Raw genomic sequence first — 18,675 nt, 5'->3', positions numbered from 1 at the left:
TCTGCCATAATCTTTATTATTTCCTTCTCCTTGATTTTGGTTTAGTTTGCTCTTATTTTCCCAGTATTTTATGGTAAAATGAAATATACTTTATTGGTAGTATGTTTTTTGTTTTTAGTGTAATAGTTTAAATTTTCTTCTACTGGGAAATGTCTTGCAATATTTATAAACTACACCAGGAAATGTTTTTATACCAAAGTAATCTTTATAGAGATTTCATGCTTTATAAGGAGGGGTTAGTATGCAAAAGGAGAGTGATTCTAGTGAAAGAACACTTCTAGGAATATTTTAATGTGAGTAGTGTGTTAACAATACTGCCAGACTTCATAGTGTGAGAATGGGTTTGTGGAGTTACAGGTATTGATGTTCTGTTTGAGAATGCATTGAAGAGATAAATAATGTTCTTTATTTCTTCTTTTTTAGATAAAATCAGTGGTTCTGGAAGTAACTCTGATATGATGGAAAACAGCAAGGAAGAGGTAAGGATAATTATTTAGAGATACTTGTTAGTTACTATTAACCACCTAGAGCATATGTCTTTAGATTGTTTCTAGACACATGTATGTGTCGAAGGCTACTGATACCCAGTTGTCATTATACTTCGGTTTCGTTGTTTTCCAGTTTGAGAACAGGTGTTCATTGTTTCTATTATTGTTGTGGTTCACTTCAGTGGTTTACCTAAAGTCAGACAACTGAAGACTTTCCAACAGATAGATATTTAACTGTCTTTATATTGCCCCAGAGGTGTTCGAGGTGGATGTTATGGGCATGAACTCCATGGTTGTGAAATCTCTCAAAACTTGATATCTAGAGTCTGCTAAGCATTATTATAGCAACTCGTAACGAGGTCCTTTGCCTGATACACAGGTCTACAACTATGGTTTTGGGAATTTTTTGACCTACTGTAAAAAAACTGAATCCAGTAAAATATATTGATTATACTGGCAAAATGAGGGTAAGTTTAGTATCTCAAAGCAAGTTGTAGAAGTTACTTCATGCCATATGTTAGCTTAGAGAAGAATGAAACATATTTAGATCCTTAAAACTCCCTACTTCTGTTGAGATCTGATTACTTCTGCATCTTTGTTTTGTCTTTGTTGACTAGGGCCATGATCATTTTACAGCAGTGTATTCCCCTCAGCATGCCACAGCAACCATGTAAAAAACGAGAAATTTAATCTTCAGCCAAGGAAACCTGGCAATAAATGAGAATTAGTTTTTATTTTTATTTTTTTGCATCTGTGTTCCTTATGTGGTAGAGAATTAGTTTTAGAAGTTCCTTTTAGAAAAATATTCTAGGCACATAAATAGCATCTCATTGTATCACTGTATTGAAGTTGCTATAGGGAAATAGCTAATTGTAGGGATGCTGTTTTGAGAGTTTTATTCACTTTTATATTTATGTCTCACATCTAGGGAACTAGCTCTTCAGAAAAATCCAAGTCTTCAGGATCGTCACGATCAAAGAGGTTGGTTGATGTTGAAGGGACAAAAAGTTCCTTTCTTTTTCAGGTTGTTTTCTGTTTCTAAAACCATATTTTTTCTGAACTTATGTCAAGCACTATTCTGAGTTAACTATTCTATACAAATATACATATTTGAAAATGATTAGCATAATGTAATGAATCCCTTTGTATGTATCACCTGATTTCAACAATTATTATTTGTTCTAACTTTGAATTTTAAAGGGTTTTTTAAGGATTTATTATATATTAGTGGCCCTTGCAATATGTAGTTTATTTCATTAGACAATATATGTCTTTGAAAAAGGAGAAAATAATTGTTGAATGCCTTATGAGGCAGTGGGTTTTTTGGGTTATATGAAATTGTCTAGGATGGGGAGTTAGTCATCATAGTTGTAAGTTATAAGGAGAAAAAAGAGTGGTAAAAAACACTTTTTTTCTGCTAAATTGTCAACTCAAGTCATACATAAAAACTGAAACTTTTCTAACGTAATATAGTACCCAATATACTATGCAGTATAATTCTTATTAGAAGTTTGCCGCTTAGTCTATTGGGCTTTCATTGTTTCTAACCAGTGGGAATGTCGCTTAAAAACCAAGCTTGCTTGATATTAATTTATTCTCTAAAGTAGTGATTCTTAAAGAAGAGTGTCCTCCAAGGTCTCCCTGGTAGCTTTTTCAGAATGCATATGCCTTGGTCCTGCTCCAGACCTACTGAATCATAATCTTCAGTGATATAGTATAGACATACATGCTTCCCTAGGTGATTCTGATGTGCGTCCTGGTTGAGACCCACTGCTCAATCTCAACATGTTATTTATGTTCTTTGGATATTGTTCCAGTTGTCAGAAACGTTCATAATTCTATGAACTTGATTCTTTCATAGGAAACCTTCAATTGTAACAAAGTATGTAGAATCAGATGATGAAAAACCTTTGGATGATGAAACTGTAAATGAAGATGCGTCTAATGAAAATTCAGAAAATGATATTACTATGCAAAGCTTGCCAAAAGGTAATGTGTGTTAATTTTTCATGAAGTTAAAGTTGAAATGAATTTTTAAACACCATTTTTATAAAATTGGAACTTGATTACTGTTAGCTATGTACAAAAGACCAAACATGGCATTTTCCTAGTGGTTGTCTAGAAATATATTCGTATGCCAATGATAATGTGTGTTATTGAAGTTAAAAATTTGGAATATTCAGTTAGTTTTGTAAAGAATGAAATCTATTTTTTTCTTTCCTTTGAGTTTTAGACAAGGGGCTTTAGTTTCCAAATTATATTTCAATGTGTAAGCAGGTTTAAAAATTTAATATATTAGGTTTTGGTTCAGTCAATGTTAATGTGCTTGCTTTATATAAAAATGTAATGACTGTTCCTAAAAACTTAAAAAAAAAAATCATTTACAGTCTAGTTTAGTCTTACTGCATTCTTAAATTCCCTAAGGCTAAAAGCTGAAGTTAACTATCATAGATATAGTTGTATTTCTTGCCGTTATCTTTTTTAAAAAACTTTGTCACATACCTCTCAACTGTTGAAGTTCTAACCATAAAACCTTGTTAAGAAGAATGGGGAAAAATAGCCAAATGAATATCTTGGACTCTTCATAGCTCAAGTCTGAGAGCAATATAATTGGATGATGAGAATGACAGGGGACTTGGTTCAAAGAGTCAAATTTTAGATTTTTTTCTTTGTTAAATAATATGTTGTAGTCTCTTGGCAGATTTTTCAAATTCATTCTCATAGATCTTTTACAGCATTGCTTATTAAACCTTGTTCCCTGTCTATGTTTTTATGACATATTTTCAAATTATGGAAGTTTAAAAAATACAGCAGGTAGGAGGGATGGGACTTCCCTTGACTAGGATAAATTAGAAGTTACAAAAGGTGATAAATGAAATGAGGAAAGGAAATTAATGAAAGAAGAGAGATAGGGGCCTACCACTTACTTAGCTTTGCAAATCATTTATGACAATTTTATATAATGGTTTTGGTGGCCAAGGGCAGAAACAACTAACATGGGAGTCTAAGTCCCATAGGTGGTGACTTACTTTGAATTTTTACATTCTCAGTGGTTGTCACTGGGAGTGTTTATGATGTAAGAAATAGGAATTCAAACTTTTGTTTTAATTGTACTGTGGAAGAAAGTCAGCATATGATGTTACTAACCTGAACTGTGCCTAATTCTGTCAGACCAAAACAAAAACAGACCCGTTTCATAAGGTTAAATTTGGGTGTTTATGTTATTGTTGTAATATTTATTGAGTATGTATAAGTACCAGGCTCTTACAGAATTAACTCCTTTAATCCTCAAAACAACACTGTAAGGTAGTTATTATTTTGCTTGTAGAGATAAAGGAACAAATTCAGAACCCAAGGAACTTTTTCAGCTTTAAATTGAGAAGCTAAGATTTCAACCCAGGTCTGCTTGAATCCAAAGCCTAGTGAGTGCTCTTTTCACTCTGCTGCTTTGCTTCCAATTCTCCCTAAAAGAAATCTAGGGAGAATTCAGTTTTTTTTTTGTTGTTGTTGTTGCTAATTTAAAATCTTTAGTTCTTTTCAAATGCTGGGGCTTCTCTGAGAGTGTATACATGCAATGATTGTTGTGAATAAGTTTTTTTTGGTGGGGATTATTTAATTTTACTACAATCTGTAAAATCTCAATCATCTGTGTCCTCTCCGCCCCCCACCCTTTCAGAGACTCAGAAACTCATTTACCAACTAGATGCTATAACTTGTCAAAATTTGCTTGTGGAATAACATAGAGCCATATTTCAGAGAAAGCCCCTGATGACTACCTGCTTTTTCTTCCTTAATTGTTGCCAATGATAGCCAATTACTAAGCCCAGCAATGTAGGTAAACATTGAAACCTAAACCCTTTTTACTATGCCTGTCTTATTTGCTCTTGAGAGAACTAATGAAAACTTAAATTGATAGCCTCTCTCTTCAATTCACATGTTTTATAGTTAAGGAAGGACATTCTTTCTAAAATATTAACATAGGGATCAACAAATGATCTCATTCTACAATTTATTGTTAGGGTACTTCAGCTAAAGTATCTTAATCTGTTAAAACTCTTTAAGGACTTTCACAGAGTAGTGAAACTTTGACATACCAGTTGGGAAATGCTGCAGTATAGATACAGGAGTAATAGAATGAACTTCATTTCCCCCACCAATACCCCTCCCTTGCAATATAAAACTACCCTTAAAATCTTTCTGAGTTTATGATTTGGATTATGAAAATAGGATGTCTTTAAAAATTTTTTCCCTCTGAACCACATATTTTATGAATTCTTTACGGCTTAGCATAGATGTTCATATTCATAACAGCTTTTGTGATAGGCACTATAAAAATTCAGAACTGGGTTGAGGCTTTCTATTTGATTCACACATTTCTTTTGTAATCACTCCATAATACCTCCCTTTCCTGTTTTTATGAACTATATTTCAACAAATAAACTGATTGTTGACACCTGGCCCTTTTACTATTTCCCTGTTTTATTTACTTTTGTGAGGTCCTTATACCAATATCTAAAGCTTGAAAGAAACTATGTACCAGCAATGTTGGCTTTATCTGAACTGAAGTCTTGTACTTCACTTGCACATTTAATATGTGTAATGGTTTTTTAAATGAAATCATTCTAGGTACAGTGATTGTACAGCCAGAGCCAGTGCTGAATGAAGACAAAGATGATTTTAAAGGGCCTGAATTTAGAAGCAGAAGTAAAATGAAAACTGAAAATCTCAAAAAACGCGGAGGTAAATACAAGTGAAAATGAAACATGAATTTAAATTGCTGTTTATGACCATATTGGAAAATCTGATATGCTTACTAAAAATACCTCCACTTTTCTGCCTTTTGTTTATTAAAAGCACTACTTAAATATAACTTCTGTTTCTCTCTGAGCTCTGAAGCAGAAAAGGTTAAACACCATTTATCGAAATACCTTTGCCTTCAGTGGCTGTTAAGTTATCTCAAGAAGCGTAGCATTTCCTTCTTCCACATGTTCTATAATACATATATGCCATAATACTATGTTTTCCCCCCAACCCTAAAAGAATTTTAGATTCATGCAAAATCTTGTCTGTGGCCTACAGGTAACTTTATATATTTAGAGTTGCATAGAGTGACGTACATCTGCACTAGTATTAGTTGGGGTATTATAAATGCAAGTCCCTTGACTCCACTCCTCACAAATTAGAATTTCTGTTGATGAGGTCAAGAATGTACTCTAGTTTGTTCTTGTGTACACTGAAGTTTCAAATCCACTAATCTAAGAACAGCAACATGGACATAAGTAGGAAGGAGTAGGGAGCTAGAGCTGATAACCCTCCCTCTGTCTTCCAGAGGCACCTCTCCCTTTGTCTGTCTATCCTCCCTTAAACACACAAATGGTGGGGAGTGGTGGCTCACACCTGTAATACCAGCACTTTAGGAAGCCAAGGCAGGAGAATTACTTGAGTCCTGGAGTTCGAGACCAGCTTGGGCAATATGGTGAGACCCCATATCTACAAAAAATAAAAATAGCAGCTGGACATAGCAGCGCATGCCTGTTGTCCTAGCTATTCTGGAGGCTGAGGTGGGAGGATCACTTGAGCCCAGGTGATTGAGGCTGCAGTGAGCCGTGATTACACCACTGCACTGCAGCCTGGATGACAGCGTGAGACCCTGTCTCAAAAAAATTAAAACACACCCACACACACACACACACACACACTCTCTCTCTCTCTCTCTCTCTCTCTCTCTCTAATATTGGCTAACCATCTATAAAAAGTTTGTATCAGAAGGATTCATTTAGAAATAATAGTGGACTATGTGTCCCACTTGTTTGTGTGTGATTCTTAAATGGTGCCTATATATATTTTGGGGCAGCTTAATAGAGCCAGAATTCATAACTATAAAAGGAATGAATCTCCAAATGATAGAACATGACACTAAATTTCTAAGTAGAAGTGTAGTGAAAGCATATCCATTTAATATTGATCGGATTATATAATTGTGAAATTATAGTGAAGTTCTTATATTGGTGAAATTTTGTGTAGATTTTTATTTTAATGCTATGATTATCTTGCTGGAACCAGTAAAATATGTCTATTATTATAACATATTTTATATATTCATTTTCCGATTAAATAATTTGTAAGGTTGTTGGCAAAAATAAAGGAAATATTATTTAATCTTTTGTCCACAAAGGGGTAGTCAGCTCCTTTTGAGCATAAGGAATCTTTCTGAGAATCTAGTTCATGGTAGGGAAACTGCCATTGCAGCAACAGAGCTCATTAAAGCTAAGGTAGTAGTCTTAAAATTTAAGAGAATCCTCAATTAGAAAGTGATGGTGAAGATCAGTAGTAAGAGTTTCTTTCCTCTGATCATAGGTTCTGTAGAGAAGACAAATAACTAAGTGTTCTGCATTGTGTACACTTAGTGTACAGAGTGTCTAAGTGGTGTTTTTTTTGGGGAAGGGACCCTGTAGCAGTCAGTGTCTGAAATGTGGATAAGGGCTGAAAGAATAAAAGAACCACTGTTGTTGATGAGGGTATTCCTAGTGCCACTTTGGTATGCTGCTGGCATTTGGTCTCAGCTGATAAGTTTCAGGAACATTTTATTGAATGTTCTGTGTAGGAATGTTTTGATATCACGCTTAAGGGAATACATACATTTATAGCCATCAGTAGCTCTTAAATCTTTCACGTCTATTTTCATCTTAATGATTTGTTACATTTTTAAGCTGTCAGAAATCACACAGGAAATTTAACACTAGGTTTACTTTATATACACATATATAGATAAATTGGTGATCTGAAATACTGAATTGGTGTAGTTAATATTTAAACTTTTTAAGAAAGCTAGTTCCAAAATTGAAGCCTAACTTACGAAACTGTCAAGAATGTAAACTTTATATATGAAGTCTTATATTGATTTGGAATAATATTATAACACAAAGATATGGCTAAAGTTAACATTTCAGGAGCTGATTTTTAAAAAAAGTTTTCAGTATCATACCCTATTTTGACATTCTCTTCCCAGTTTAATTGTTAGAAAGTATATTTTACACCTAACTTTTTTATATGACACAATAATTTTGTTCTATTTAAAACCATTAAAATCTATTGAGCTCAGAAATGAAAATGCCTCTTTTCCATTTATACCCTGTGTTACAATTTTAAATATATTTCATAACTAAAAATAAAAAATTTAAACATGTATACAGCAACAAGTACATAAAGTAACATTTCAACATTTTACCATATTTGCTTCAGATCTCACTTAAGTAAAATATTGGTTCAGTCCTACTCTCATCCATTTCCCCTTCTTCCCACCCCACAGGTAATGATTATATTGAAGTTTTATGCATGTGCATGTGTGTGCATGTTTTTCTATGTATTTTATATATGTATTCATAAAACATTTTTCATTTAAAAGTATAACAAAATAATATGCTGTGTATATCATTTGGGAATGTTTTTCATTTAACATTGTTTTTGAATTGTATTCATGTCAGTAAATGTACATCTAGTTTGTTTATTTTTCATTGCTCTATAGAATTATGTTGTATCAATAAGCCACTATTCATTTCCCACATAGGAAGTTATTCCCAATTTTTCATTTTCTAATTTTCTAATTAGTGCTGTGGTGAATATCCTTATATTTGATTCCGTGCACATGTGGGAGAAAATTTCCAAAGAATTACCTAGTTTTGTTTAATTCTTGAGCGATATATGCACCAAAGCACATTGAAGATGCTTAGTAAGTATTACTTAACACTGGATGAACATTCAGATTCTATATTTTATTCATCTTGTTAGTTTATCTGAATGAAATCATTATTTGAAATGAAAAAGTATGCTGTGGTGTATTTGTTTCTGTTAAAACAAATACAGAATATATGAATACCCAAGATCAAACTGGTGTTTGTAAATAATGTAATTATAATTCATTAGACTTGTAATGCCTGCTGTTAGGTAGGTTGAGATGGGAGGATTGCTTGAGCTCAGGCGTTTGAGGCTACAGTGACTTATAATTAATTGTGCCATTGTACTGCAGTCTGGGTGATGGATTGAGACCCCATCTTTAAAATTTAAAAAAAAAAGCATAAATAAAAATATTAGCAACATAAATAGTAAACCTTCAAGTTTACTATTATCTTCTAAAAAAGTATGATGGTGTTCTTATACATTAAAATTTTTAGCTTCTGGCTAGGTGTGGTGGCTCACACCTGTAATCCCAGCACTTTGGGAGGCTGAGGCCAGAAGATTGCTTGAGCCCGGGAGTTGGAGACCAGCCTGGGCAACACAGTGAGACCCAGTCTTTAAAAAGAATTAGCTGGGTGTGGTGGTGTGTGCCTGTAGTCCCAGCTACTCAGGAGGCTGAGGTAGGAGGATTGCTTGAGCCTGGGAGGTAGAGGCTGCAGTGAGCTGAATTTGCACCATTGCATTCCAGCCTAGGTGACAGAGTGAGACTCTAGCTCTTAAAATTTTTTTAAAGTTTCTACAAATAAAAATATTCATGATAATATTTGGGTCCATGGTGCTTTGGACCTTAAACCTAACAGAAACCCAAAAGAGAAAATTAAAAGGGTGAGAAATATGTGTGATGTTTTGTTTTTTATTTAAGGATGGAGCCAATTTGTTTTTTAGTTGTTTCCTTTTTATTTGTGAATGTAAGCATTTTGAGTGACTTCTTCTGAATTATAATCTACCATCTTATTTTGATCAAGGTCTTGGTTGCACATCAGGATCATCTTTGAAACTTTAAGAAAATGTCTGAGAGATTTTAATTCAGTGTTTTAGGGGTGGGAATGGCTGTTTTTAAAAAGATTCTTCAGATGACTCTAATGTTTAGCTCAGGGTGTGAAATACTGCCTTAGCAGAACTAGGGACAAGAGGGAGGCTGGAGAGGTTTCTGTAGGTTTTCTTCAGTCTGTTTTTCAGGAGACAGTACAGGATGGGACTCTGCCTTTTTCCCCCAGTCGTTCTGATGTTTTGCTGCCAAAATAGATACACCTGCAATGCCTTGTTTGTCTTTATTTGGAAATAGTAGACAGTGTTGATATGGAGTGGATAGTGGAGTACACGTAGAAAAAAGGCAGGTTAATGACAATTATGGATAGTGTTGAAGTAAATATTAGGAAGGAAATTGGTAATATCATAAAATTACCAAGTTTTTACATACCATATTGATAGTGTCTGTGCAGATAATTCCACTTTGAGAATAAAAACCTTTATGGCATACTTAAGTATAGGATTGCAAAAGAATCTGTTCCATATACGTCACCTACTTCCCCATTCTTTAAGGACTGATACTGAATTTATTTACAAAGCAATAATAAAATAAAAAAGAGCTCTTGGCCCCTAGCTTTAGAACTTTTTATGGGTTCTCTTAATGTTACTTTGAGTTGTAAAAAATGGCATTTGCATCTGTAAAGGGAAACAATTAGGATTTGTAACTTGGAATTTCCAAGGTTGTCATGTGCTTAGTAAGTCGATAAAATATTAACCTTTTTTACTTGTGTCCAATATGCCATTTTTCTAAGGATTATGAGGTATTTCATTTCTAATACAAAAGTTACAAAATGCTGACTAAAGTAAGTATCTTTTTCTGTGTGTAAATGTGTGAATAATAGCCACTCCTTTCTCCTAGAAGATGGGCTTCATGGGATTGTGAGCTGCACTGCTTGTGGACAACAGGTCAATCATTTTCAAAAAGATTCCATTTATAGACACCCTTCATTGCAAGTTCTTATTTGTAAGGTATGTAATGATCTGTTGATATTTCATACCATAAATATTTGAATGCTTACCATATACCAGGTCTTTGAGGGCACAGTCTTGAAGAAAGATGGAAATGGTATCTGCCCTTAGAAGACTTCTATTGTAGTGGGGAAAATAGACATACAAAGCCTAAGTGTCATGATAGGGGAGATACTGTGATTATGGGAGCACACCGGAAGCCTGTGTAAATAGGATTTGGATGGCTTTCTAGTGGAAAGCTGATATGTGAAATATGAATAAGAATTAGCCTGGTAAGTGAGATTGGTTCATCATGTTCTGGGAAGAGGCAACATAGTATTCAGATACTGGTGGTTGAGGGAGAGCTTGGTGTGTTTGAAAATCTCAAGAGTGGATGTGTGTAATGTTTGTGTTTTATAATCTTTCCCCTTATATATCCTACTTCCCCAAATGTAAACTATCTATGTGGAGCAGGGTTTTGACATAACTTGGAGATGATAGAATTAAAAATGTTTTTTATATGTTGGTTATAATTTTAACAGTCTGTGCCACTTTTTTGTTAGTAATACCTTGGAGTTAATTTTAAATATCTATAAATGTGGGCCCGGCACGGTGGCTCATGCTTGTAATCCTAGCACTTTGGGATGCCGAGGCTGGTGGATCACCTGAGGTCAGGAGTTCGAGACCAGCCTGGCTAACATGGTGAAACCCCGTGTCTACTAAAAATACAAAAAATTAGCTGGGCATTGTGGCGGGTCCCTGTAATCCCAGCTACTTGGGAGGCTGAGGCAGGAGAATCGCTTGAACCTGGGAGGTGGAGGTTGCAGTGAGTCGAGATTGCACCATTGTACTCCAGCCTGGGCAACAAGAGGGAAACTTCGTCTCGGTAACTACCTACCTACCTATAAATGTCAAGGTTATGGTTTTCTTAACTCATATTCCTGCTAAGATTAATCCTATGTTAGTTTGTTTCCCAATAAAAAGCTGCCTTTGAAATGCAGTGGCAGGCCATGTTTTCCTGGGAATTCTAGCTCTAGATCTTGCATGAATTTTTGATAGATTCAGACATGCTTAAATGAACTGTACTTTGTTCTTTAGCAATTTGTATCCCTCCTTTCCTTGAATTCAGTTCAGCCAGGGGCCTATCTAGGGTATGTATTGGAGAGTTTCGTTTTAAATTGTGACAGTAGAATCTAATATTGCTGGATTTGTGACATGTATTTGCCTTTCTGTTTTCTTATCCATATGATTGTCTTTTTTCAAGAACCACTCTGTTGAGCCTAGGCCATTTCACTAATCTGTAGTTTGTATCAGTGAGCACCTTTTCCCTTTCTGCAGTCCCACTGGAAAGACTGAAGTCAGTCAAACTTGGATTTGAATAACAGCTTTGCCCCTTACTAGTTGTATGACTTTAGATTTATTTACATATTAATGAAAGTTAGCCTTTTCTCTCATAATATGTCCTACCTTGCATGGTAGGTATTTTGATATTTAAAGATAATGTAGATTAATTGTTTAGCTGTATACATAGTAGCTGTTTGTATATGGTGGCTATTAAAATTGCTAAGTACCCACATCTAATACATTTTTATGTAGAGCTTTAGTAGCTAGTTGTATGAGACCAGAAATTAGCTTTACTAAAATCTTTTGTAAACTTTTTTTTTTTTTTTTTGAGACAGAGTCTTGCTCTGCTGCCCAGGCTGGAGTGCAGTGGCGTGATCTTGGCTCACCACAACATCCACCTCCTGGGTCAAGCGATTCTTCTGCCTCAGCCTCCCAAGTAGCTGGGATTACAGGTGTCTACTACCACACCTGGCTAATTTTTGTATTTTTAGTAGAGACAGGGTTTTACCCTGTTGGCCAGGCTGGTCTTGAACTCCTGACCTCAAGTGATCCACCCACCTCAGCCTCCCAAAGTGCTGGGATTATAGTCATGAGCCACCGCACCCAGCCAAAAATCTTTTATAAACTTTTAAATAAGGAATAGTGGTACTTGAGTGTATGGAAATCTGTTTCAAGGCATTAATTCTTGAGATAGTTAGATGTCTGGAAAATACAGACATTGGGTAGTGGGTAGCAGTGTTTATTTTATTTATTTATTTATTTTTGAGGCAGAGTTTCACTCTGTTGCCCAGGCTGGAGTGCAGTGGCGTGATCTTGGCTCACTGCAACCTCTGCCTCCGGGTTCAAGTGAGTCTCCTGCCTCGACCTTTAGAATAGCTGGGATTACAGGCGCTTGCCACCACGCCCAGCTAATTTTTGTATTTTTAGTAGAGACTGGGTTTCGCCATGTTGGCCAGGCTGGTCTTGAACTCCTGACCTCAGGTGATCCACCCTCCTCGTCCTCCCAGAGTGCTGGGATTATAGGCATGAGTCACTGCGCCCAGCTGGGGTAGTGCAGTGTTTTTGCTTTGAGTCTCTGAAACATGCACACATACTCCCTTTTTTTAAAAAAAATTGTTTTTATTTTTAAAATTTTTTTGGGTTCATGGTAGGTATATATATTTATGGCATACATGAGATGTTTTAATACTGGCGTGCAATGTGAAATAAGCACATCGTGGAAAATGGGGTATCCATCCCCTCAAGCATTTATCCTTTGAGTTACAAGCAATCTAATTACATTCTTTAAGTTATTTAAAAATGTACAATTAAGTTGCTATTGACTGTAGTCACCCTATTGTGCTATTAAATAGTAGGTCTTATTCTTTGTATTTTTTTGTACTCATTAACCATCCCCACCTCCTCCCTATCCCCTCACTACCTTTCCCAGCTTCTTGTAACTGTCCTTCATGACATCCTTCATTAGTTCATCCATGAGTTCAATTGTTTTGATTTTTAGATCCCACTTATAAGTGACAACATGCAATGTTTGTCTTTCTGTGCCTGGCTTATTTCACTTAACATAATGATCTCCACTTCCTTCCATGTTGTTGCATGTGACAGGATCTCATTCTTTTTATGGCTGAATAGTACTCCATTGTGTGTATGTACCGCATTTTATTTATTTATTTATCTGTTGATGGGCACTTAGGTTGCTTCCAAATCTTTGCTATTGTAAACAGTGGCCCAGCAATCATAGGAGTGCCAGTATCTCTTTGATATACTCATTTCCTTTCTTTTGTGTATATACTCAGCAGGTGGATTGCTGGATCATATGGTATCTCAATTTTTAGTTTTTTTGAGGAATCTCCAAACTGTTTTCTATAGTGATTGTACTCATTTACATTCCTACCAACAGTATACAAGGGTTCCCTTTTCTCTACATCCTTGCCAGCATTTGTTATTGCCTGTCTTTTGGATATAAGCCATTTTAACTGGGGTGAGATGATATCTTATTATAGTTTTGATTAACATTTCTCTGATAATCAATGATGGTGAGCAGCTTTTCATATGCCTGTTTGTCATTTGTATGTCTTCTTTGGAGAAATGTCCAGTCTAATCTTTTGCCCATTTTTTGATTGGATTATTCGATTTTTTCCTATAGAATTGTTGGAGCTCTTTATATATTGTGGTTATTAATCCATTGTCAGATGGGCACTTTGCAAAATGTTCTCCCATTCTGTGGGTTGTCTTCTCATTTTGTTGATTGTATCCTTTGCTGTGCAAAAGCTTTTTAACTTGATGTGATCTCATTTGCCAATTTTTGCTTTGGTTGCTTGAGCTTGTGTGATATTGCTCAATAAATCTTTGCCCACACCAGTGTCCTGGAGATTTTCCCCAGTGTTTTTAATTACTTAAAAAAATAAAGTTTTTGTCCTTTATGAATGTTATCAATTTTGAATTAAATTTCCCCTTCCTCTTTTCTTTTAATAGAATTGCTTTAAGTATTACATGAGTGATGATATTAGCCGTGACTCAGATGGAATGGATGAACAATGTAGGTAGGTAATATAGATGAGCTAACATTCAGTGTTTCCTACTTTTGGGAGGAATTGTTACATAATCATTTATGAGGTTTGTCTTTCATAGTATCATCATTGATGTCTTTAATGAAAGATTGTTCTTTTCCATAAAACCCTGAGTTTATGTCTAAGTTTCTAATAAAGAGTAAGCAGATGACCTAAATTACCACTAAAATTACTGGCAGTAAAAATTTAAATTGCATTATAACGAAGAGATTAAAATGAGTTTTGTTGGGAATAATGTTTATTTTTATTTTTTTACATATCTTTTCAGTTTCCTGAAAGAAGGGAATAATGTTTTAATCTTTAAAACATTTCAGATGGTGTGCGGAAGGTGGAAACTTGATTTGTTGTGACTTTTGCCATAATGCTTTCTGCAAGAAATGCATTCTACGCAACCTTGGTCGAAAGGAGTTGTCCACAATAATGGATGAAAACAACCAATGGTATTGCTACATTTGTCACCCAGAGCCTTTGTTGGACTTGGTCACTGCATGTAACAGCGTATTTGAGAATTTAGAACAGTTGTTGCAGCAAAATAAGAAGAAGATAAAAGTTGACAGTGAAAAGAGTAATAAAGTATATGAACATACATCCAGATTTTCTCCAAAGAAGACTAGTTCAAATTGTAATGGAGAAGAAAAGAAATTAGATGATTCCTGTTCTGGCTCTGTAACCTACTCTTATTCCGCACTAATTGTGCCCAAAGAGATGATTAAGAAGGCAAAAAAACTGATTGAGACCACAGCCAACATGAACTCCAGTTATGTTAAATTTTTAAAGCAGGCAACAGATAATTCAGAAATCAATTCTGCTACAAAATTACGTCAGCTTAAGGCTTTTAAGTCTGTGTTGGCTGATATTAAGAAGGCTCATCTTGCATTGGAAGAAGACTTAAATTTGGAGTTTCGAGCGATGGATGCTGTAAACAAAGAGAAAAATACCAAAGAGCATAAAGTCATAGATGCTAAGTTTGAAACAAAAGCACGAAAAGGAGAAAAACCTTGTGCTTTGGAAAAGAAGGATATTTCAAAGTCAGAAGCTAAACTTTCAAGAAAACAGGTAGATAGTGAGCACATGGATCAGAATGTTCCAACAGAGGGACAAAGAGCAAATAAAAGTACCGGTGGTGAACATAAGAAATCTGATAGAAAAGAAGAACCTCAGTATGAACCTGCCAACACTTCTGAAGACTTAGACATGGATATTGTGTCTGTTCCTTCCTCAGTTCCAGAAGACATTTTTGAGAATCTTGAGACTGCTATGGAAGTTCAGAGTTCAGTTGATCATCAAGGGGATGGCAGCAGTGGAACTGAACAAGAACTGGAGAGTTCATCTGTAAAATTAAATATTTCTTCAAAAGACAACAGAGGAGGTATTAAATCAAAAACTACAGCTAAAGTAACAAAAGAATTATATGTTAAACTCACTCCTGTTTCCCTTTCTAATTCCCCAATTAAAGGTGCTGATTGTCAGGAAGTTCCACAAGATAAAGATGGCTATAAAAGTTGTGGTCTGAACCCCAAGTTAGAGAAATGTGGACTTGGACAGGAAAACACTGATAATGAGCATTTGGTTGAAAATGAAGTTTCATTACTTTTAGAGGAATCTGATCTTCGAAGATCCCCACGTGTAAAGACTACACCCTTGAGGCGACAGACAGAAACCAACCCTGTAACATCTAATTCAGATGAAGAATGTAATGAAACAGTTAAGGAGAAACAAAAACTATCAGTTCCAGTGAGAAAAAAGGATAAGCGGAATTCTTCTGACAGTGCTATAGATAATCCTAAACCTAATAAATTGCCAAAATCTAAGCAATCAGAGACTGTGGATCAAAATTCAGATTCTGATGAAATGCTAGCAATCCTCAAAGAGGTAAGCAGGATGAGTCACAGTTCTTCTTCAGATACTGATATTAATGAAATTCATACAAACCATAAGACTTTGTATGATTTAAAGACTCAGGCGGGGAAAGATGATAAAGGAAAAAGGAAACGAAAAAGTTCTACATCTGGCTCAGATTTTGATACTAAAAAGGGCAAATCAGCTAAGAGCTCTATAATTTCTAAAAAGAAACGGCAAACCCAGTCTGAGTCTTCTAATTACGACTCAGAATTAGAAAAAGAGATAAAGAGCATGAGTAAAATTGGTGCTGCCAGAACCACCAAAAAAAGAATTCCAAATACAAAAGATTTTGACTCTTCTGAAGATGAGAAACACAGCAAAAAAGGAATGGATAATCAAGGGCACAAAAGTTTGAAGACCTCGCAAGAAGGATCATCTGATGATGCTGAAAGGAAACAAGAGAGAGAGAATTTCTTTCCAGCAGAAGGCACAGTTGATAAAGACACGACCATCATGGAATTAAGAGATCGACTTCCTAAGAAGCAGCAAGCAAGTGCTTCCACTGATGGTGTCGATAAGCTTTCTGGGAAAGAGGAGAGTTTTACTTCTTTGGAAGTTAGAAAAGTTGCTGAAACTAAAGAAAAGAGCAAGCATCTCAAAACCAAGACATGTAAAAAAGTACAGGATGGCTTATCTGATATTGCGGAGAAATTCCTAAGGAAAGACCAGAGTGATGAAACTTCTGAAGATGATAAAAAGCAGAGCAAAAAGGGAACTGAAGAAAAAAAGAAAACTTCAGACTTTAAGAAAAAAGTAATTAAAATGGAACAACAGTATGAATCTTCATCTGATGGCACTGAAAAGTTAGCTGAGCGAGAAGAAATTTGTCATTTTCCTAAGGGCATAAAACAAATTAAGAATGAAACAACTGATGGAGAAAAGAAAAGTAAAAAAATAAGAGATAAAACTTCTAAAAAGAAGGATGAATTATCTGATTATGCTGAGAAGTCAACAGGGAAAGGAGATAGTTGTGACTCTTCAGAGGATAAAAAGAGTACGAATGGAGCATATGGTAGAGAGAAGAAAAGGTGCAAGTTGCTTGGAAAGAGTTCAAGGAAGAGACAAGATTGTTCATCATCTGATACTGAGAAATATTCCATGAAAGAAGATGGTTGTAACTCTTCTGATAAGAGACTGAAAAGAATAGAATTGAGGGAAAGAAGAAATTTAAGTTCAAAGAGAAATACTAAGGAAATACAAAGCGGCTCATCATCATCCGATGCTGAGGAAAGTTCTGAAGATAATAAAAAGAAGAAGCAAAGAACTTCATCTAAAAAGAAGGCAGTCATTGTCAAGGAGAAAAAGAGAAACTCCCTAAGAACAAGCACTAAAAGGAAGCAAGCTGACATTACATCCTCATCTTCTTCTGATATAGAAGATGATGATCAGAATTCTATAGGTGAGGGAAGCAGTGATGAACAGAAAATTAAGCCTGTGACTGAAAATTTAGTGCTATCTTCACATACTGGATTTTGCCAATCTTCAGGTATGCAAAAATAAATAAAAAATTCATAATTTGTACTTCCCCCTCTTGAATTCTACATTGTTTAATTTTCCCTGAAGCTAATCAAATTTAGGGTTACTACTTAGGAGAATACCACTTAAAAATTATTTAGGAGTTTATTAAAAAAATTTCCTTATTTATTTTTATGCTGCCATTGGAAGATATTTTGAACATTGCTAGTATTCAGTATCAGGGATCCCAAATTTGTTGAGTAAATGACAAAATTTCTTTATCAATGTTTAGTGCTTTTCTCTGGAGTAATGAGCAGAAAGAAAAGCAGACTGGTGCCAGTGGTTCAGTAGCTATTTAGTTATATAATGGAAGTGAGTGCTTGGTACTGGTATGACATGGTGTGTCAAAATTTTAACTGCCATGCATATGGCTTTTTAAGTTTGAACAGATAACTTTGTGTCTCATGAAATCCCCTTTAATTATTTTTAATTTGCCTCATTAAAACCCTTTGTTGTTGCTTATTAACTAGTTTCTAATGACATGAACAGATGTTTTTCTTTTAAAAACACTCAAAATGAAGGAAGGAAGAAAATCCAAACATTAGCTGGATTAGCCTACCCTGATGAGGTAGAGTACTAGGAACATTAAAGTTTGGGTCAGCTGGTGAATGAAAATACTTTTATGAATTAGTTAAAATTAATCTTTAAAAATTTATGAAAAATAATTTTAAAAATAAGTTTTTATTATTGAAGTTATTTTAAAAATCAGTTGTGTATTAAATGTGTATTGGTCATTTGTCTTTTTTTTTAGTCAGTAAGACCTGTCAGTTCTATGGATACTCAGAATTTATTTAAAAATTTTTATAAAGTGGGTTTTACATAAAATTGTATTTCCAACATAGGTAGAATTTAAAAATTTTTCCTTTCAGTTTTTATGTTATAGTTTTCAATTTATCCCAATTGGATTTTAATGGAATTAATTTGAATCTTGGCTATTTTTTAAATTTTAATTTTTAATTTTATAGAGATGAGGTCTTGCTATGTTACCCAGGCTGGTCTTGAACTCCTGGCATCAAGCAATCCTTCCACCTCGGCCTTCCAAAGTGTTGGAATTACAAGCATGAGCTACTGTGCCCAGCAAAATCTTGTTTTTTAATAAAACTTTACATTTCTTTTATGGAGTACTTATGACTTGACTTGAAAACCAC

The 18,675-nt window shown here is 34.9% G+C and overlaps 1 protein-coding gene across 7 annotated transcripts in view; it reads left to right on the top strand.

Moving 5' to 3' along the window:
* Positions 1-18,675, top strand: part of ATRX (ATRX chromatin remodeler) — a 296,672-nt gene that overhangs the window by 95,380 nt on the left and 182,617 nt on the right. For 3 of the 7 annotated variants that reach the window (XM_030807617.1, XM_030807623.1, XM_030807621.1), the window contains 7 exons: positions 424-479; positions 1,417-1,469; positions 2,350-2,477; positions 5,115-5,228; positions 10,111-10,220; positions 14,016-14,083; positions 14,425-17,498. In XM_030807617.1, the coding sequence (XP_030663477.1) occupies positions 424-479; positions 1,417-1,469; positions 2,350-2,477; positions 5,115-5,228; positions 10,111-10,220; positions 14,016-14,083; positions 14,425-17,498 (3,603 nt within the window). The remainder of the gene's footprint in view (positions 1-423; positions 480-1,416; positions 1,470-2,349; positions 2,478-5,114; positions 5,229-10,110; positions 10,221-14,015; positions 14,084-14,424; positions 17,499-18,675) is intronic. The other 4 variants (XM_030807620.1, XM_030807624.1, XM_030807619.1 and 1 more) reach the window with 4 other exon arrangements.

This window comes from Nomascus leucogenys, chromosome X (assembly GCF_006542625.1).
Source record: "Nomascus leucogenys isolate Asia chromosome X, Asia_NLE_v1, whole genome shotgun sequence".
In the NCBI taxonomy this organism is placed as follows: Eukaryota; Metazoa; Chordata; class Mammalia; order Primates; family Hylobatidae; genus Nomascus; species Nomascus leucogenys.
Note: the sequence above shows the minus strand (reverse complement) of the source record. Positions and strands in the feature narration are given on the sequence as shown.